The following is a 22,192-nucleotide window of genomic DNA, read 5'->3' as shown; positions in this document are numbered from 1 at the left end:
CACGTACCTTTTCAGAAATACACAGAATCAAATGGAAATACATTCAGTGCACAAGTCAAAACCAAAAGAATAAAATAAAGTAAAATAAAAAGCATCACTATAGTACTCTTCTAATCCTGACCCATGTCAATGGCCCTAGAAAAACTAGGCTTTCAGTAAATGTTATGGAAACTGTCAACAGCCTGCTCTAAGCAGAAGCAGCATTCCCACCACAACATACAAAACCAGATTTTACCTGTGAATGTTGTCACAGCCCATCAGTCCTGGATTGGTGGGTCTGGATGCAGAATGAACATTTTTATCCTTGTCTTTCCTCTACTTAGAATAAAAACATAGCTATCTAACCCTTCACCAGGTGAAAAGACGGTTTTTCTGCCTAAAACTGAAACGGATACCTTCAGATATTTCACTTAATAGTCAAATACTGGCATCGGTCTCAGGCTTTCTCAAAAGCATAGCTGAGAAAGAGCAATTTCATAACTCAAATACCAAAAGTGATTTTTCCAAATGACTGAGAGCATGTATTAAAGCTACCAAAAAGGACATACTTGGATTGTTCCCATTGAACAAATGCAACCTCATACACAATAACATAAAAGTTGTTACAAGAACAAAATTAAAGTGTATTTTTAGATAAGTAGATAATCCTCAGACCTATTCTGCTAACAGTTGAGTGATAATTCAAGGCTTAACAGTATTAATTTAATGTATGGACAGTACGAGCTCATTTAGTAAGAAATCTGGATAAAAGTTTTAACAGAACTAAAGAACTGATTTCCGTTGATAGAAATTCACTTAAAACCCGCTGTAAAATTATACTTACTTTTTCACATGTTTAACCTTCATACTGGCTGTACTGCCACATGTCTTAAGACTAAGGTCTCCAGGAATCTCTGGAATGTCTGCTCCTCTTGCCTTAAAAAAATAAAGACAAAGGATTTATGACTATCCCTTTATTATGAATACATTTAAAAAAGCAGACTATAGCTCATTTCAATGGTTCTGCTGACTCCACACCAAAAGAAATACATACAGATTTAATAATCTCTTCTTAAAATTATAACTTACTTGACTTTTAATTGTTAAGAATAAGGAAAAATATTCACCTAAAAATATTTAACTTTACTGTAAAAGGAAAAACTTTTTGTCAAACTAAGAATTTTCATTCTCTTATAATCAAATTTTGAAATCAATTATTATATTATGTGCCTCAGCACAAACTAAAATCTCCCCCAAGAGTTGTTGGAACAAAATAACCGTGGTTACAATGATCAATAAAAGTTTAAATGGTATATGTGAACATAATTAGGAGATCACAACATACGTTTCTCACACTAAAATCTGAAAGTACCATCTATGTAATACCTCCAAATTACTTCTTACTCTGCCAGTTTTCATAGTAGTGATTTTTTAACTTTAGTGAAACATACACCTGCATCATTTTAACAACAGAAACTGGAAAATGAAAAAGTTCTTCACACTCTGGAGAAAGCAAACAGCAAATCCAAATATCTATATTAAAAAACAAATTCATGCTATATAATCTATGACTTGTAACAGAAAAAATTAGTATAGCCAATGTCACATAATGCAATAGGGGAGAATAATGTGGGTTGAGCATTTAAACTGAGTTAAGAGGAGATCCACAAAGAAGATGAGGTAAATATATACAGTGGAATACTACTCAGCCATAAAAAAGAATGACATCTTGCCTTTTGTAACAACATGGATGGACCTTAAGGGCGTTATGCTAAGTGAAATTAAGTCAGAAAAAGACAAATACTGTATGATCTCACCTATACATGGAATCTAAAATCAAATCAATACAAAAAAAAACCAAGCTCACAGATACAGAGAACAGACTGGTGACTGCCAGAGGTAGGGGTGGTGGATAGGTGAAAAAGGTGAAGAGGTCAAAACATACAAATTTCCAGCAATAAAATAAATAAGTCATGGGGATTTAATGTACAGCACGATGACTATAATTAATAATACTGTATCGCACATCTGAAAATTACAAAGAGAGTAGATCTTAAAAGTGCTCATCACAGGACTTCTCTGGCGATTCAGTGGTTAAGACTCCATGTTTCCAATGCAGGGGGCATGGATTTGATCCCTGGTTGGGGAACTAAGATCCCACATGCCGGGTGGTGTGGCCCCCAAAATATATTTTTTTAATTAAAAAAAAAAAGTACTCACCACAAGAAAAAAAAAAACATTTTATAACTATTTATGGTGACAGATGTTAATTAGACTTACTGTTATGATCATTTCACAATGTATACAAATATCAAATCATTATGTTGTGTACCAGAAACTAATACAGTATTACACATCAATTATACCGCAATAAAATAAAAACGAGAAGAAACTGACAACTTCAATTTTTTTTTTTTTTTCCTTGCGGTACGCAGGCCTCTCACTGCTGTGGCCTCTCCCGTTGCGGAGCACAGGCTCCGGATGTGCAGGCTCAGCGGCCATGGCTCATAGGCGCAGGCGCTCCGCAGCATGTGGGATCCTCATGGACAGGGGCACGAACCCGTGTCCCCCACATCTGTAGGCGAACTCTCAACCACTGTGCCACCAGGGAAGCCCTGCTAGTTTTTAAAAATGTTTTCTTATTTCAAAAAAAAGGGCCAAGGAGGACCTTCAAGATGGTGGAGGAATAAGATGTGGAGATCACCTTGCTCCCCACAAATACATCAAAAATACATCTAGATGTGGAACAACTCCTACAGAACCCTACTGAATACTGGCAGAAGACCTCAGACTTCTCAAAAGGGTGCTGGTGCTCTGGCTGGGTGTCAGGCCTGAATCGCTGAGGTGGGAGAGCCGAGTTCAGGACACTGGACCACCAGAGACCTCCCAGCCCCACATAATATCAATCAGTGAGAGCTCTCCCAGAGATCTCTGTCTCAACACTGAGACCCAGCTCCACTCGACGACCAGCAAGCTCCAATGCTGGACACCCCATGCCAAACAACTAGCAAGACAGGAACACAACCCCACCCATTAGCAGAGAGGCAGCCTAAAATCATAAGAAGTTCACAGACACCCCAAAACACATCACCAGTCACAGTCCTGCCCACCAGAAAGACAAGATCCAGCCTCATCCACAGGACACAAGCGGGCACCAGTCCCCTCCACTAGGAAGCCTATACTACCCACTGAACCTACCTTACCCACTGGGGACAGACACCAAAAACAACGGGAACTATGAAACTGCAGCCTGCGAAAAGGAGACCCCAAACAGTAAGTTAAGCAAAATGAGAAGAAAGAAAAATATGCAGCAGATGAAGGAGCAAGATAAAAACCCACCAGACCAAACAACTGAAGAGGAAACAGGCAGTCTACCTGGAAAAGAATTCAGAGTAATGATAGTAAAGATGATCCCAAATCTTGGAAACAGAATGGAGAAAATACGAGAAAAGTTTAACAAGGACCTAGAAAAACTAAAGAGCAAACAAACAGTGATGAACAACACAATAAATGAAATTAAAAATTCTCTAGAAGGAATCAATAGCAGAATGACTGAGGCAGAAGAACGGATAAGTGACCTGGAAAATAAAATAGTGGAAATAACTACCACAGAGCAGAATAAAGAAAAAAGAATGAAAAAAATTAAGGACAGTCTCAGAGACACCTGGGACAACATAAACACACCAACATACGAATTATAGGGGTCCCAGAAGAAGAAGAGAAAGAGAAAGGGACTGAGAAAATATTGAAGAGATTATAGTTGAAAACTTCCCTACTGTGGTAAAAGAAATAGTCAATCAAGTCCAGGATGCAGAGAGAGTCCCATACAGGAGAAATCCAAGGAGAAACATGCCAAGACACGTATTAATCAAACTATCATAAATTAAATACAAAGAAAGTATATTAAAAGCAGCAAGGGAAAAGCAACAAATAACATACAAGGGAATCCCCATAAGGTTAACAGCTGATCTTTCAGCAGAAACTCTTCAAGCCAGAAGGGAGTGGCAGGACATATTTAAAGTGATGAAAGGGAAGAATCTACAACCAAGATTACTCTACCCAGCAAAGATCTATTCAGATTTGACGGAGAAATTAAAACCTTTAAAGACAAGCAAAAGCTAAGTGAATTCAGCACCGCCAAACCAGCTTTACAACAAATGCTAAAGGAGTTTCTCTAGGCAGGAAACACAAGAGAAGGAAAAGACCTACAATAACAAACCCAAAATAATTAAGAAAATGGTAATAGGAACATACATATCGATAATTACCTTAAATGTAAATGGATTAAAGGCTCCAATCAAAAGTCGCAGACTGGCTGAATGGATACAAAACAAGACCTGTATATATGCTGCTACAAGAGACCCACTTCAGACCTAGGGACACATACAGACTGAAAGTGAGGGGATGGAAAAGGATATTCCATGCAAATGGAAATCAAAAGAAAGCTGTAGGAGCAATTCTCATATCAGACAAAAGAGACTTTAAAATAAAGGCTACAAGAGACAAAGAAGCACACTACATAATGCTCAAGGGATCAATCCAAGAAAAAGATATAACAACTGTAAATAGCTATGCACCCAACAGGGGAGCCCTCAATACATAAGGCAAACGTTAACACCCATAAAAAGGGAAATCAACAGGAACACAATCATAGTAGGGGACTTTAACACCCCACTTTCACCAATGGACAGATCAACCAAAATGAAAATAAATAAGGAAACACAAGCTTCAAATGACACATTAAACAAGATGGACCTAATTGATATTTATAGGACATTCCATCCAAAAACAACACAATACACTTTCTTCTCAAGTGCTCATGGAACATTCTCCAGGATAGATAATATCTTGGGTCACAAATCAAGCCTTGGTAAATTTAAGAAAATTGAAATCGTATCAAGTATCTTTTCCGACCACAACTCTATGAGACTAGATATCAATTACAGGAAAAAACCTGTAAAAAATACATACAGTTGGAGGCTAAACAATACTCTACTAAGTAACCAACAGATCACTGAAGAAATCAAAGAGGAAATCAAAATATACCTAGAAACACATGACAATGAAAACACGACGACCCAAAACCTATGGGATAGGGTTTCCCTGGTGGCGCAGTAGTTGAGAGTCTGCCTGCCGATGCAAGGGACACAGATTCGTGCGCCGGTCCAGGAAGATCCCACATGCCGCGGAGTGGCTGGGCCCGTGAGCCATAGCCGCTGAGCCTGCGCATCCGGAGCCTGTGCTCCACAATGGGAGAGGCCACAATAGTGAGAGGCCCGCGTACCGCAAAAAAACAAACAAACCTATGGGATGCAGCAAAAGCAGTTCTAACAGGGAAGTTTATAGCAATACAATCCTACTTCAAGAAACAAGAAACTTCTCAAATAAACAACCTAACCTTACACCTAAAGCAATTAGACAAAGAACAACAAAAAAACCCAAAAGTTAGCAGAAGGAAATAAATCATAAAAATCAGATCAGAAATAAATGAAAAAGAAATGAAGGATGCAATAGCAAAGATCAATAAAACTAAAAGCTGGTTATTTGAGAAGATAAACAAAATTGATAAACCATTAGCCAGACTCATCAAGAAAAAAGGGAAAAGACTCAAAACAGAATTAGAAATGAAAAAGGAGAAATAACAACTGACACTGCAGAAATACAAAGGATCATGAGAGATTACTACAAGCAACTATATGCTAATAAAATGGACAACCTGGAAGAAATGGACAAATTCTAAGAAAAGCACAACCTTCTGAGACTGAACCGGGAAGGAATAGAAAATACAAACACACCAATCACAAGCACTGAAATTGAAACTGTGATTAAAAATCTTCCAACAAACTAAGGCCCAGGACCAGATGGTTTCACAGGTGAATTCTATCAAACATTTAGAGAAGAGCTAACACCTATCCTTCTCAAACTCTCCCAAAACACAGCAGAGGGAGGAACACTCCAAAACTCATTCTATGAGGCCACCATCATCCTGATACCAAAACCAGACAAAGATATCACAAAAAAAGAAAACTACAGGCCAGTATCACTGATGAACGTAAATGCAAAAATCCTCAACAAAATGCTAGCAAACAGAGTCCAGCAGCACATTAAAAGGATCATACACCATGATAAAGTAGGGTTTATCCCAGGAGTGCAAGGATTCTTCCATATACGCAAATCAATCAATGTGATACACCATATTAACAAACTGAAGGATAAAAACCTTATGATCATCTCAACAGATGCAGAAAAAGCTTTTGACAAAATTCAACACCCAGTTATGATAAAGACCCTCCAGAAAGTAGGCATAGAGGGAACTTTCCTCAACATAATAAAGGCCATATATGACAAACCCACAGCCAACATCGTTCTCAGTGGTGAAAAACTGAAAGCATTTCCACTAAGATCAGAAAAAAGGCAAGGTTGCCCACTCTCACCACTATTATTCAACATAGCTTCAGAAGTTTTAGCCACTGCAATCAGAGACGAAAAAGAAATAAAAGGAATCCAAACTGGAAAAGAAGTAAAACTGTCACTGTTTGCAGATGACATGATGCTATACACAGAGAATCCTAAAGATGCTACCAGAAAACTACTAGAGGTAATCAATGAATTTGGTAAAGTAACAGGATACAAAATTAATGCACAGGAATCTCTTGCATTCCTATATGCTAATGATGAAATATCTGAAAGAGAAATTAAGGAAACATTCCCATTTACCATGCAACAAAAAGAATAAAATACCTAGGAATAAACCTACCTTAGGAGATAAAAGACCTGTATGCAGAAAACTATCAGACACTGATGAAACAAATAAAAGATGATACAAACAGATGGAAAGATATACCATGTTCTTGGATTCGAAGAATAAACATTGTGAAGATGACTATACTACCCAAAGCAATCTACAGATTCAATGCAATCCCTATCGAACTACCAATGGCATTTTTCACAGAACTAGAACAAAAAATTTCACAATTTGTATGGAAACACAAAAGACCCCTAATAGCCAAAGCAATCTTGAGAAAGAAAAATGGAGCTGGAGGAATCAGGCTCCCTGACTTCAGATTATACTACAAAGCTATAGTAATCAAGACAGTATGGTACTGGCACAAAAATGGAAATACAGATCCATGGAACAAGATAGAAAGCCCAGAGATAAACCCATGCACATATGGTCACTTTATCTTTGATAAAGGAGGCAAGAATATGCAATGGAGAAAAGACAGCCTCTTCAGTAAGTGGTGCTGGGAAAACTGGACAGCTACATGTAAAAGAATGAAATTAGAACCCTCCCTAACACCATACACAAAAAAACCTTAAAATGGATTAAAAGAAACTCGGTACTGTACTACCGCAGGAAAGCAAATCAAGACTTTTATCTCTCATTTTTTAATTCTCCTGGCTAATAAATATCTATTAAAGTCTAAATTAATAAAATAAAATTATTCATTTAACAGCTCTGTTTTTATGGTTAAAAATATTTACTCTTACTATTTTGATGTACATTGCTAAATAATCTTCCAGAAAGGAGTATGTGCCTATTTTCTCACAACCGCAAGAACACTAAGTATTACCGATTTTTATCTTTACCTGATAAAATTACTTCATCTTTTTTAACAATAAATAAAAGAGCTGAACAAAATTCCACAATTTTAGTAGACATCTGTATTATTTTGCATAATTTATTCTTATATTCTTTATTTTTATATTTTTCAGAGTAAAGAACACTTTAAGTTAAAGCTAGTAATATTTGTGTGACATAATATATCAAGATACTTAATAATTTTCCATTAAAATTATAAACCTGGAAATTGTAGGCATTACACTTACTGACTTCAAGACTTACTACAAAGCAAGAGTAATTTAAAACAGTGTGGTACTGGAGTAAGGATGAACAAGTTAATGAGATACAACAGAAAGTCCAGAATTCAAAAGAACAGTACTGTCAATGAATAAGACTGATACAAGTTCCTAAAGTATGCAAAAAGGAAAAACCCTGAACCTTCTCAATGATACACAGAAAGTCATTCAAGGTGAAAATTCACTCAATGTGAAAATTAATAAAATAAAAGTGAACACAGAAAAATAAATATTAAGATACCTTTAAAAGGAAACAAAAATGTACTATGTGTAAGAGAAACAATAAATTCAACGGCATCAAAATTAAAAACAAAGAAGCCATACCCTAGCACGTATAAAAAAAACTCCTTATAATAAAAACCGACACCCCAATTTTTTAAATGGCAAAATATACGAACAGACACAACTAAACATACAACTACCCAATAATCCTGCAACTACACTCCCAAATATAGACCCTCCCCCTGCAAAGTACTCATATGTACAACAAAAGACATGTACATATATGTTCACGGGAACTTTATTTATAATCACCAAAAAATGGAAACACAAATATGTATGAAGGGAAGAATAAATTATGGTGTATTTATGCAATGGAATGCTGTGCTTGAAAAAAGGTATTTATTAACACATTAAACAACATGACTAAATCTAGCTGTTATTACAGTATGTGAAAGAAGAGAGTTAAACTTCAATTAAAAATTAACAGAAAAATGTCAAAAGAAATTTTTATGGAACTTAAGCTGGTTCTACATTTGCCTGGAATAGTTAATGATCACTATTAAAACAATGAGGAATGAGGAAAGAATACAATTCCAAAGAACAGAAAAAGAAAACTGTTTTCTAACTTATTTTATGATAGCAGTTAATACAGACATCAAAACCAACCAAGAGACTTTCAACACCATCCAGGACTAGACTAAGATCTAGACCTAAACTAAAACAACCAGAAAAGCTGGATAAAATGTGTAAACCAACTGTTTTAAGCACTAAAGTTCAACCATACAGAAAAGACATAAGAGGTGATATGATCTTTGAGAGAAACAAATTATGTAAGATGAACTCCATATTCAGCCAAACTGTTGAGATGCAAGCACTCCCAAACCACAGCAAGGACTACAGTCCAAACAGAAAGCAGCAGTATTACTGGGGAGGAGAAACAGGTGTCACGTTTCAAAGCTGCCATATGACTGCCCCTTAAAGGGAAACTCCTAGAAAGGAGAAAACTACTACAAGTGAATGAAAATATTCATATACAAATGAACCTGAAATAATTTGTCATTCCTGTTCTCCACATATACAGGAAAAGCCTAAGAAATCTAGCCAAAATTGTATAACCAGGAGAAAACTCACTAACTAGAAACAGACCTAGAAATAACAAAAGTAATGGAACGAGCAGGAAAAAAATGTAAGAACACTTTGTAAATATGCTCAAGGATGGGGAAAAAACAAACATAATGAAGAAAGAAATGAAAACTGAACAAAAAAATCAAAGGGACTACTATTGATGAAAAAATATATCTGTAACTAAAAACACCTAAGAGCATATTAGACACAGCAGAAGAAATGATCAGTAAGCTTAAAGAAAAGCAAGAAAAACTATCCCCCCCAAAATTTTTTTTTGGTTTTTTAGTTTTTGTGCTTTGTGAAAGAAAAAAGACAGGAAAAAGTCACAGTGACATGTGGGACAATATCAAGCCATTTAATGTAAGTGTAACCAAAGGCAAAAAAGGAGAGGAAAATGCCGTCCTCTCCCGAGGCTGGTGGAAGAAGAGGCATAGAAAAAAATTTTGAAAAAACCATGGGTAAAAAGTTTCCAAATTTCATGAAAATTATAAACACGTTATACAGAAAACTCAATAAATGTGAAGTATGATAAACACTTTAAAAAACAACAAGGCATATCATAATCAAATGGCTGAAACCACTGATAAAGAGAAAATCTTAGCAGCTGGGGAAAAAGGATACACATTACATTCACAGGAATAAATATGAGAAAGGCAGAACACCTGGACTGAGTTCTTTCAACTGCTTTTTAAAACAACTGTCTATACAATTCTATATGCAGTGAAATTTATTTCAAAAACAGAATGTGAGGTTTCCAGTCTCTTCTACTGTTTATAATAAAAACTCTACGGGAAATAAAATGAAATAAAATTAAAACATGCAACTACTCTAAAAGATTTAATGAGAGCAGATGAATTGGGGAGCAAAGTTAAACTTGAATGAAGAATGACTAATGCAGTGGCAGTGTACTTCCTGGTTTTGTCCCCACCCATTACCTCTTGAATTACCCAAAGACAGGCAGAATCAGGATATGAGTAACAGGCACAGTGAGAAAAACTCTTCAGGAAGTCCAACTTTCTGGCCAGAGGACTTGAGGGGGAAATGCCCCTCAAATGTGGGGAAAGTAACCAAGAGATTTTTTTCCTTTTTCTTATTCCAAAATGGCCCAAGGACAGGCCTGAGAGCAGCACTTCAGCTGCAGCATGGGCACATAAGACCCTAAGTGAAGAACCCATTCTTCTGAAGAGAGGAACAATAAAAGAGGACCCTATTGTGTAAAGACTGTGGGGGTAATCCTTGGTTTTTTTTCCTCTCACGTTTTTTCTCTCTGTACTTAGACCTAACAGCAGCCCCAGTCAGGAAAAACTGTATGCGCTAAAGCGCCATCTTTCCAGCCAGAGAAACCATGAAAAGCATCATCTGAGGGCAGACAGTGTGTGCAAAATCCCCAATAAAGATAAGAGTACAGCAAACGCTATGGAACTGAACTGATGTTGAAACCACCAGCTAAAGAAGTCCAGAAAGAAATTTCAATCTAAACCCAATCAGGCTGATGCCTGATAAGATAAAAAAGTCAACACTCTCCAGAGGATTTCAATAGGAGTCAGATTCATAGCATAACATTCAAAGAGTCCATGATACAGTCCAAAATTACTAAACACACCAAAAACCAGTAAAACCTGAACAATTCCCAAAGGAAAAGATAATAAAGAAGTGCCAAATATGAGATGAAACAGATGTTGGACTTACCAAAAATTTTAAAGCATATGTACTCATACACAAATGCCCCTTGAACACCACGGCAGGGCTAGGGGCACTGATCCTCCCTCCACACAGTCAAAAATCTAAGTATAACTTACAGTCGGCCCTCCATATACGCAGGTCTTCCATATCCGAGATTCCGCATCTGCAGACTCAATCAACCATGGATCAAGCAATACTGTAGTATTTGCTACTGACAAAAATCTGCTAAGTGGGCCCATGCAGTTCCAACCCATGTTGTTCAACAGACAACTGCATTATAAACATGCTTCATCAGATATTGAAATCAACAGAAAAACAGTAACTCCTTAATGAAATATGTAAACTAAAAAGAAAGACCAAATTAAAAACTTTAAATTGAAAAATGGGGTATCTGAAATAAAACATGCTGTCTTGGCTCCACAGCAGAATGGAGATGACAGAAGAAAAGAGTTAGTGAACCTGACAATTTATCCAATGTATAGAGCAGATACTTAGAAGTTTTTTAAAAGACTGAAAAATGTGAATAGACCCATATATATACCCATGGTAAAGAAACATAATGGCACAGAAAAATAATACTATTTGAAGAAATAATTCCAGAAAACATTACAAATTAGTTGAAGGATATATATTTACAGATTTAAGAAGATTAACAAAATTAAAACAATAAAATCAAAGAAAACCAGAAAGCATCATAAGCTGTTGAAAACCAAATATAAAGTAAGTATTTTGAGACCAGACAGAGAAAAAATAAATATTACGTATAAGGTAATAAGGATTTGAATCCTTACTGGATTTCTCATTAGAAACCAAGAAGACCAGAAGATGATGGAGAAACATTTATAAAATGCTGTAAGACTCTCAACCCAAAAATTACATCAAGTGAAAATACCTTTCAGAAATGAAGTAAAAGAATATACTCAGATGAAAAAAATTAAGAATTTATCACCAGCCCATAGGTTCCAAAAGAAATGCTAAAGAAAGTTCTTCTTATAAATGGAAAATAACAGAGTAAAATTTGAAACTTCTGGTATAAAGGAAGAGCAAGAGAAATGGTAAATAATTGGATAAATGTAATAAATCATTAATCTCCTCTGAAGTTTTTAAAAATATATGTGCCAGTTAAAAGCAAAATTATAACACTGTTTGATGTAATACTTTAAAAAAGTACGACATAAAGGGGGAAGATAAAGGAACCTATGTGGTGGCAAGCTTTCTACATCTTACTTGAAGTATAAAATAATAATTCTAAGGAGAATATAAAAAGTTAGAAAAATGAAACCAACAACAGATTTAAAAGATAAAACACCGTGAGCAGGTAGATTATCCTAGGAATACAAGATCAGTTTAATATCTGAAAACAAATCAATGTAGTTCATCACATTAACCAAAAAAGGGAGAAAAAAATCACGTAATCATCTCTGAGGCAGTAAACACATTTGAAAAAATTCCAAATCCTATTCATGAAAAAATAAAAATCAGTAAACTAAAATAGAAAAGAACATCCTTAATGTGATAAACAGTATCCAGAAAGAAACTAAAGGAAACATCATACTGAATGATGAAATATTTAAAGTTCCCTCCTCCAATATCAGGAACAAAACAAGGATGCATGCAATTACCACATCTATTCAACATCATTACAGAGTGCCTAGCCAGTGCAATATGGAATATATGGAATATATATGCACATATAAAATCCAAAAGAATTTACAAACTCTTAGAATTAACAAAAGAATGCATCAATGTCTCTCGGCATAAAATAAATATACAAAAATTAATTACATATCTATATATTAGCAGAAAATAAAATTTTAAATCAAGAAACTTTTACCTACAACAATAATTATAATAATATTGAGGAAAACATCAAATATCTAGGAAAATACCTATTATATGAAAAACCTCTACACTAAGAACTACAAACGTTTTTCAAAATATAAGAAAATATAAATTAATAGATATATTATACACATACACACACCTCATTTGCATAGCTTGGAAGACACAATATTGTCAGGGTGTCAGTTTCCCCCAAAATTATCTACAGATTTACCTGTGTAAATTGGCAAGCTAATTCTAAGGATGTATATGGAAATGCAAAAGACACAGAAGTGCCAAGGCTAAGAAGAGCAAAGCTGGGGTACTTACTCTACCAGATAACAAGGTATGCTATAAAATTAAAATAACTAAATATGGTATTTCCCCAAGAACAGAAAAGTGGATCAATAGAGCACATTAGAGAATTCAGGCAGCAGCCAATAATATGGCCATCTGATTCAGGACAAAGGCACGACTGCAATTAAGTCAGGAAAAAGGACAGTCATTTTAATAAATGGAATCTTTTTTTTTTTTTAACCATTTTCTTCTTATAATGGCAAAAGTACAAAGCTCCATATGAATAAGGTTATTCTTTGCAGGACTGTCTCTAGTAACTAAAAGGTGGAAACAACCTAGGTGCCCATCAAAAAGGGAATGGTTAAATAAACTGTGTTCCATCCACACAATGGAATAGCCACAGCTATAAAAGTAATGAGGAAGATTTCGATCTATTGCTATGAAGTAACCCTCTGCATATACTGAGTGGGGGAAAAAAACATTACATAAGAACAGGCTACCCTTTATCTAAAAAGAAGGTAAATATAAACATTTTGTATATAAAATGTATATTATGTATAATTTGTTACACTTAAAAAGTGAGAAACGATGACCAATTAGAATGTTCACATATGAAAAAAATAATAAAATGTTCACATATGAAGAACAAAGAGACAGGGATAGAAGCCTGATTTTTCTGAATGCTTTATTCGGTCATTCAGATTTTAGGGCCATGTAAAATGTTTTAAATATTTGTAAAAACTAAGTTAAATTAAAATGGGGGAAGAAGGCAAACTCTTAAAATCAAAACCCAAATAAAATAAATGAACATAATCATTTAAAGCTGGAGGCTTAAGCACACAGAGAGGAATTACTGCAAATGACAGTAATGCAAAGTAATACATTCCAAATATGATATATCCTAGAGATGAAAGGAAACAAATTGTTTTCAATAATAGTTGCATTATTCCTTTAAAACTATTAAAAGTAGATTAAATCAAACTAGTAATTGTTAAGGTCATTAAAAAGGTTTTCAGCATAAGACATAGTTCAAATATAAAGCAAAGACATTAAGTAGAAACCCTTACTCATTTCCTTTGGGGGGCGGGTGGCAGTGTTTAAATAAGACTGGCAGAATGGCAACAGACAAATGTAGAAGGCATACTGAAACTAGATTACAGCCAGGTATATAGCTGAGCCTTCTGTGATAGGCTAGTGGATACAATTTTTAAATGGGAATTCAATATTACTACAATGAGACGAATTTGGAGCTGATTATATACTCAAGAATGTGAAGTAAGTGTCAATGGCACTGCAAGTTACTGTGTGACAGGAAAGAGGGAGCAGATCACAGGGCTGTTTTATTCCCAAATTTATCAAAATTTTTATAAAAACATATATGACATATTTATCAATTTCATAGATAGGAGAAAACTTAAAAGCATATTAATACTCTGAGGGACAGAATTCAAGAGATTTTATTTAATAGGTTGCAAAGACAAACTAAAATGATTATGAAGTTCATCAAGAATAAAAATTAAAGCCTTCAATTTATATTCAAAACTCAATTACATAAGTATGGGGGAACACACTTTATTTGACAAGAATTTGTATAACAAAATCTAAGCCCTATAGTTTACCACAAGCTAAACATAAGCCAAAAAACAAAAAACAAAAAAAACCCTCACTGGTAAAAAACTAATGCAGACTGAAAAAACTGTATCATCTATAACAAGGAAAGTATTTGTTTCTCCATGACCTGAACCAGTTAAACCACATACTGTAAAGTTCATCCATTTCTGGAAAACATAATTTGATGTTGAAAAATTGCAAAAATAGGAACTGGCAATGTTTTATCCTGTTTGCGTCTATGCTCCCTAACCCAGAATAATATTCTCTCATTCCTACCACTGGTACAGATCTTTAAACAATCCTTCAAATGCCAATTCTCTTGATCCCAAATCCAAATAAAACTCTAATGCTGAATGGGTAACTGTAAACTGATTTAGCGTCAGTGTAACACACTATCCTGATACAGAACCACAGCACTGGCTGCTTCCACAGTGAGCCCCACACAATGCCTGCCCCTTCCATATTGTCTGCGTGTGTGACTATCTTCTCCAAATACTATGAAGTCCATCTTAACAGGTATCAGCAGGATGCTAATGGGTATTACACATTTTTAAATAAGGAAAAAAAGAGTATGGGAAGGTATTTAACACATAATCACAGAGCTTCGAGAAATCTCATTCAGCCATTCCACCGTAGAGAGGAAACTGAGACCAAGAAAGACGCAACCTGCCATAGTGCATTAGCTGCACGGGTTAAAATGAATTATCACAAAACCTAATATCTCTAATATAGACATATGGAAGGAAAAAGTTCAAAGACAGTGGAATTTTTTTAAATGAGAAATTACAACAATGATAAACAGCTCTATTCCTATCAAAATATGAAAGACTAAAAATTTTTAAGATTGAAAATATATGGCACAAAAGCCCCTAAACATTATTATATGAATTAACAAAACTTCTTGACAAGTAATGTAGGGATCCTCACACTCTTTGGTTAAGTAATTCCCCATAATAGTAAAAAGAAAACGCAAAGTTCAACATAAAGATATTCATCAAACTGAAGAGTATAAAACAAGCTCAAGGTCCTACTAATTAATAAAATATCAAAAACACATTCTGTATTATAGGGTATTATGTAGTTATTATATTTGTTTATTAAGAGTTTTCATTTAATACCAATTACAACACACTGTATACATATATTTCTTCCAAGCAATAGGTTTTATGGAGTATTAGTGGTTTTAAAATTTCTTGAATATTTGTAATTTTCATCAACTAATGTTATCACATATGTTAAACATATTATGAAGCATAAAGAAAAACTATATAACCCTGTTAAGCAAAAAAATTCTAAAAGGGCCCCCAACCCCACCCCTGACAAAATTCCCACCTCCTGGTTATTCAAACATTAACCTAGGTATTGCTGTGAAAAGATTCTGCAGATGTAAAGTCTCATGTCAGTGAGATCTTAAAGTATGAAAATTATCTGGGTGAGCCTAATCTAATCACATGAGCACTTCAAAACCAGAGTTTTCTCCAGCTGGTAGCAAAAGGGAAAGTCAAAGACGATTTACAGAATGAGAAGGACTTGAGGTGCAACTGCTGGCTTTGAAGATTGAGGTAACCAAGTGAGAAGGAATTCAGACAGCTTATAGGAGGAGAAACAGTCCTCACGCCACCCCACACCCTGCTGGCAGCCAGCAAGGAAACAGGGACTTCAGACCTAGGAACCAAAAGGAATCACAAGGAACTAGATTCTGTCCACAACTGAATGATGTGGGAAGCAGATTCTTCAGTCTTCAGATGAGAGCCCAACCTAGCCAACACCTTGATTTCAACCTTATGAGACCCTGAGCAGAAAACCTAGCTCAGCTTGCCCAGACTTTCTACCGACAGAACTGTAAGATAACACATGGGTACTGTTTTCAACCCCCAAATTTGTCATAATTTCTTACACAGCAACAGAAAACGAATACTAACAATGTGGACATTTAAGACCCTAGAAATTCCCAAGTGACCTCAGGCTTTAAGTGCTCCTTTACTTCTCATGCAATTAAAACTCCCTCTCTTCCCAGGACTGTGAGGAGAAGCCTCAGAAGCTCTTGCCTTCCAGAACCCCCAGAACTCCACAGAATGCACTGACTTCAGTACTTGCCCAAGACTCTGCTGAAGCATCCCTCACAGGAGTACGCTGCCCACACAAAGGCAAGCCCTGGAAGAAAGTGCAAATTCTGCGGGTGGGGTAGGTATCTGATGGGAGGTATACAGATGTGACTCAGTGCAAGAGCCATCTCTCCCTTCTCCCTTGTAACCCTGTGTTTCACTGTGCACACTAAAATCTGTTCCATTTCCCATCTGCAGCTCTCAAGACCCTCACTCTTTTCTGCTATGAGGAGGAAAACTTAATTTCTTTCCCTATCCATGGCAATGTTTTGTACTCCCCCTTCACAGGTGTCCCAACACTATGTCCACCAGCCAGTCTTTTCCAGAGATCTCTTCCCGCCAGTAAACCAGCCAACTCCTTCACCTATGACACTTCCCATAATGTAAAATGGGGAATATTCTATTTTCTCTTCACTGCAGCACCTTAATAACAAGGTAGAAAGCTTATATTAAATGGAGAAAAAAAGGAAACAAAATTGTATACGGTTTACAACTGTCAAATCATATTCCCAGACATGATGAGAAAGCGAAATATATCAACAAAGCAATATTCTTTGAAACTAACAATTTGGGGAAATTTATGTAAGAAAATCATGGTTATACGGATGTTACGTTAAAAACTCTTTGATTACAAGAAATCATGAAGGAGCTGCAATGAACATTGTGGTACATGACTCTTTTTGAATTATGATTTTCTCAGGGTATATGCCCAGTAGTGGGATTGCTGGGTCGTATCGTAGTTCTATTTTTAGTTTCTTAAGGAACCTCCATACTGTTCTCCATAGTGGCTGTATCAATTTACATTCCCACCAACAGTGCAAGAGGGTTCCCTTCTCTCCACACCCTCTCCAGCATTTACTGTTTGTAGATTTTTTGATGATGGCCATTCTGACCGGTGTGACATGATATCTCATTGTAGTTTTGATTTGCATTTCTCTAATGATTAATGATGTTGAGCATTCTTTCATGTGCTTGTTGGCAATCTGTATATCTTCTTTGGAGAAATGTCTGTATAGGTCTTCTGCCCATTTTTGGATTGGGTTGTTTGTTTTTTTGATATTGACCTGCATGAGCTGCTTGTAAATTTTGGAGATTAATCCTTTGTCAGTTGCTTCATCTGCAAATATTTTCCCCCATTCTGAGGGTTGTCTTTTGGTCTTGTTTATGGTTTCCTTTGCTGTGCAAAAGCTTTTAAGCTTCATTAGGTCCCATTTGTTTATTTTTGCTTTTATTTTCATTTCTCTAGGAGGTGGGTCAAAAAGGATCTTGCTGTGGTTTATGTCATAGAGTGTTCTGCCTATGTTTTCCTCTAACTACTGGGCATATACCCTGAGAAAACCGTAATTCGAATAGACTCATGTACCACAATATTCACTGCAGCACTATTTACAATAGTCAGGATATGGAAGCAACCTAAGTGTCCATCAACAGATGAATGGAGAAAGAAGATGTGGCACATATATACAATGGAATATTACTCAGACATAAAAAGAAACGAAATTGAGTTATTTGTAGTGAGGTGGATGGACCTAGAGTCTGTCATACAGAGTGAAGTAAGTCAGAAAGAGAAAAACAAATACCATATGCTAACACATATATATGGACTCTAAAAAAAAAAAATGGTCATGAAAAACCTAGGGGCAAGATGGGAATAAAGACACAGACCTACTAGAGAATGGACTTGAGGATACAGGGAGGGGGAAGGGTAAGCTGGGACAAAGTGAGACAGTGGCATGGACATATATACACTACCAAATGTAAAACAGATAGCTAGTGGGAAGCAGCCGCATAACACAGGGAGATCAGCTTAGTGCTTTGTGACCACCTAGAGGGGTGGGATAGGGAGGGTGGGAGGGAGGGAGATGCAAGAGGGAAGAGATATGGGGATATATGTATATGTATAACTGATTCACTTTGTTATAATACAGAAACTAACCACTGTAAAGCAATTATACTCCAATAAAGATGTTAAAAAAAAAAAAGAAATCATGAAGGAAACATACCAAAATAATCTCACCACTATGGGAAATCGGATTACTGGTCTCTTTTTTTTTTAAAACCACTCTTCTGCATTTTCTATGTAAGCATGCTAAACATTATCAGCGTCTATGAATTATAATTAAAATCCAGCCATCAGTCAAAAATAAACTGTTAAACATCACACAGTAATAAAAGAGCTAAAGATATTCATTTAAGGAGAATTTGCAATATCTTTCTTTTCTTTTATTCAAATTGCAAATGTTTTCCTAGCTTGATGGGTAAAAGAAACCAGTCTCAGCACCACATATGATGGACACCTATCAATCCAAGGAACAACAAACAAAATACACACCTCCTCCAAAATTACCTCTTCCTCAAATTTATTCCAAAAGAAATAATCCAGCTGCTCTATCAATCCTCATTCTTCTTTAGAAAGCAGGCATTAGACAAGAAATGCAAATGTTGGCAAGAACATGGAGAAAAAGGTACCCTCATGCACTGTTGGTGGGAATGTAAACTGGTGCAGTCACTGTGGAAAACAGTATGACGGGTACTCAAAAAACTAAAAATAGAACTACCATATGATCCAGCAATCCTACTTCTGGGTATTTATTTGAAGAAAACAAAAAGACTAACTCAAAAGATATATGTACCCCTATGTTCACTGCAGCACTATATAAAAGCAATCTAAGTGTCCACCAATAGGATGAATGGATAAAGAACACACGAACACAGACACACACAGACACACACACACAGAGGAATATTACTCACCCATAAACAAGAATGAAATCTTGCCATCTGCAACAACATGAATGGACCTTGAGGCTATTTTGCTAAATGAAATAAGTCAGACAGACGAAGACAAATACTGTATGATTTCACTTATATGTGGAATCAAAAAACAAACAAACAAACAGAACAGAACAGAAATAGACTCACAGACAGAACAAACTGGTAGTCACCAGAGGAGAGGAGGGTAGTGGGATGAGTGAAATAATGAAGCAGATTAAGAGGTACAAGCTTCCAGCTATGAAATAAGTAAGTCATGAGGATGTATGTATATAGCATGGTTGACTACAGTTAATGACTTTGTATGGTGACAGATGGTAACTAGATTTATCCTGGTGTTCATTTTATAATATATAAAGATACCAAATCACTGTGTTGTATACCTGAAACTAACATAATATTGTAACATAATATTGTAAGTCAATTATACTTCAATTTTAAAAAAAGAAAGTAGGCAATAGAGAGGGAAAAAGTCCAAATACAAAGAGTATTTTTTAAAAGTCTAAGAAAAGTGTACCAATGGTCTCACTTTTGTTTTAAAAAAGAAAGGAAAGAGAGAAGGGGAAAAAAGAAAAAAAGAAGAGAAGGGGAAAAGAAAAAAGAATTCATATTAATATCTGAGAAATGATATAAAAATGTAGGAAAATTCAGGGCATTTTTCAAGGAGAAACAAATGGTTCAATTTGTCCAGAGAATGAAAATTTCATTCATTCAAAAATTATTTACTGAGAATTTACTATGCCAGGCAAGGGTGCTAAAACAGTAAACAATAGTGATGAAGTCCTCATACTCAAGGAGCTTACACTCTAAGGGAAAAGAAAGACAATAATCATACAAATATTCAGGATTTGCAAGTACTACGGAGAAAATTAAAACAGAGTAAGAAAGAAAGAGAGAGGAGGATAGGGTTATTACTTCACCTAAGGTGGCAAGTAAAGGCAGCACTAGGGTGTAACATCTGAAGAGAGGTCTGAAGGCGGAGCGAGAGCCATCTTTGCAGATTGTGTAGGAAGAGCACTTTCCAGGAGCAGAGAACACAAATATAAGGCCCCAAAGTAGGGGAATGTTTGGCTTATTTGAGAAAAAGTAAGGAGGCCACTGTGACTGGATCAAAAATGATCAAGCTTTTGCTTTTAAGAAAAATGAAATGAAACCATTTATAACAAGTGCAAGGTTTTGAACCTGGGGGACTGGAATAAAGTTAGCGTCATTAACATAAACTGTAATGTTAAAAAGAAACAACTCATTTCAGGGAGAGGAAAGAGAGGATTTAGTGAAAATGTGTAGCCCATGGTTTCTACAGGACCTTCATGTAGGGAATGAACTCTCACAGGGCTAGAGCTATGGACATGGCAGTCATCTGCACAGAGATGACAGTGCAATCTACACGAACAGTAAAGAACTAGCAAGAAACAAACATAAAGAGACAAAGCACAGACCCCTGTGAATGCCTACATTTAGCAGGTAGGAAGAAGAGAGACAGGAAAAGACCAAACCTTCAGGAGTGAGTGGGTGTGACTGTGATGTGCGAAGTGTGAATTTCTGTGTGTGTATGAGTGTGAGAGTGTGTGTGTGTGTGTGTGTGTATGTGTGTGCATGTGTGAGAGAGAGAGAAAGAGAGAGGGAGAGAGAGAGAGAGAGACCACGCTCCAGCACCCGCTTGTTGCTGGAGAGGGAGAGAAGGCAGAGGAGGGGGACAGCATGTGCCTGAGAACACACAGTGTTGACAACACTGAGCATTAACTTTCCGTCTTCCTTTTAAATTTTTTGGTATTTTGGAAGTTCAAAATTTGTAACTGGTTTTAATTTTCCTGACTCTGGTTGTTAGCGTATGTGTGAGCATTTTCAGCCAGGACCATTGACTTTATTTTATCAATAATAACTTCATTTGCTACAACATGACCTGCTGCAGCACTGAGCCTTGAACACATTTATTTATTTGAATGGTAGAAAAAGCAACTGAAACTGTTCCTAACAAAAAAATTCAAGAATTAACAGGCTCCATTTTGAGAATTTTGCAGTGATCAATACTAAAAATAAAGTGAATGGAAAAACACTAAGAAGTATGACAATTAAGGTGATTTTAGTTAAAATATTCAAAACTGGTGAAAGATTCTCTCTTTCTCTTTTCAGGTGTTTAATTAATCTTATTTTTTTAAGATCCTAATATTCATTTACTAAATGATTTCATTGTTAAATAACTGCAAATAAATATTTCAATTTAGTAATTTAGAAAAATTCTATAGCATTTTATTAGGTTTCTTTAAAAACTTAGTTTTAGCTACACATTTATGAAGAGTAATAAATAAGCCATAAATCACAAAAGGATAGAGCCCTATTTTAGGGTTTACTGTTTTTGCTGTTTTGACTTAAAAATGACTATGTAGTACAGACCAATTACCAGTAAGGAGATTAAATGAGTAATTAAAAAGCTCCCAATCAGCAGAAGTCCAGAACCAGGTGGTTTAACCAGTGAATTCTACCAAAGACTGAAAGAAGAATTAATACCAATTCTTGTCAAACTCTTCCAAAAAATAAAAGAGGAAACTCTTCCAAACTCATTTTAAAAGTCCAGAATTACACTGATACCAAAGCCAGGCAAGGATGCAACAAGAGAAGAAAATTACAGGCCAATATCCCTGGTAAACATGGATACAAAAATCCTCAAAAAAATATTAGCAAACCAAATTCAACAAAAAATCAAAAGGATCATACAT

At 35.7% G+C, this 22,192-nt stretch overlaps 1 protein-coding gene across 4 annotated transcripts in view; it reads right to left on the bottom strand.

Annotated features, from left to right (window-relative positions):
- The window catches only part of ARHGAP32 (Rho GTPase activating protein 32), a 263,302-nt gene that overhangs the window by 122,808 nt on the left and 118,302 nt on the right, over positions 1–22,192 (bottom strand). For 2 of the 4 annotated variants that reach the window (XM_027092877.1, XM_027092878.1), the window contains exons 3-4: positions 824–915; positions 236–277 (exon numbers count right to left, since the gene is read on the bottom strand). In XM_027092877.1, the coding sequence (XP_026948678.1) occupies positions 236–277; positions 824–915 (134 nt within the window). The remainder of the gene's footprint in view (positions 1–235; positions 278–823; positions 916–22,192) is intronic. The other 2 variants (XM_027092879.1, XM_027092880.1) reach the window with 1 other exon arrangement.

Source organism: Aethalodelphis obliquidens, unplaced genomic scaffold (genome assembly GCF_003676395.1).
Source record: "Aethalodelphis obliquidens isolate GAN/ISIS:26980383/991018 unplaced genomic scaffold, ASM367639v1 scaffold82, whole genome shotgun sequence".
NCBI classification, from domain to species: domain Eukaryota; kingdom Metazoa; phylum Chordata; class Mammalia; order Artiodactyla; family Delphinidae; genus Aethalodelphis; species Aethalodelphis obliquidens.
Note: the sequence above shows the minus strand (reverse complement) of the source record. Positions and strands in the feature narration are given on the sequence as shown.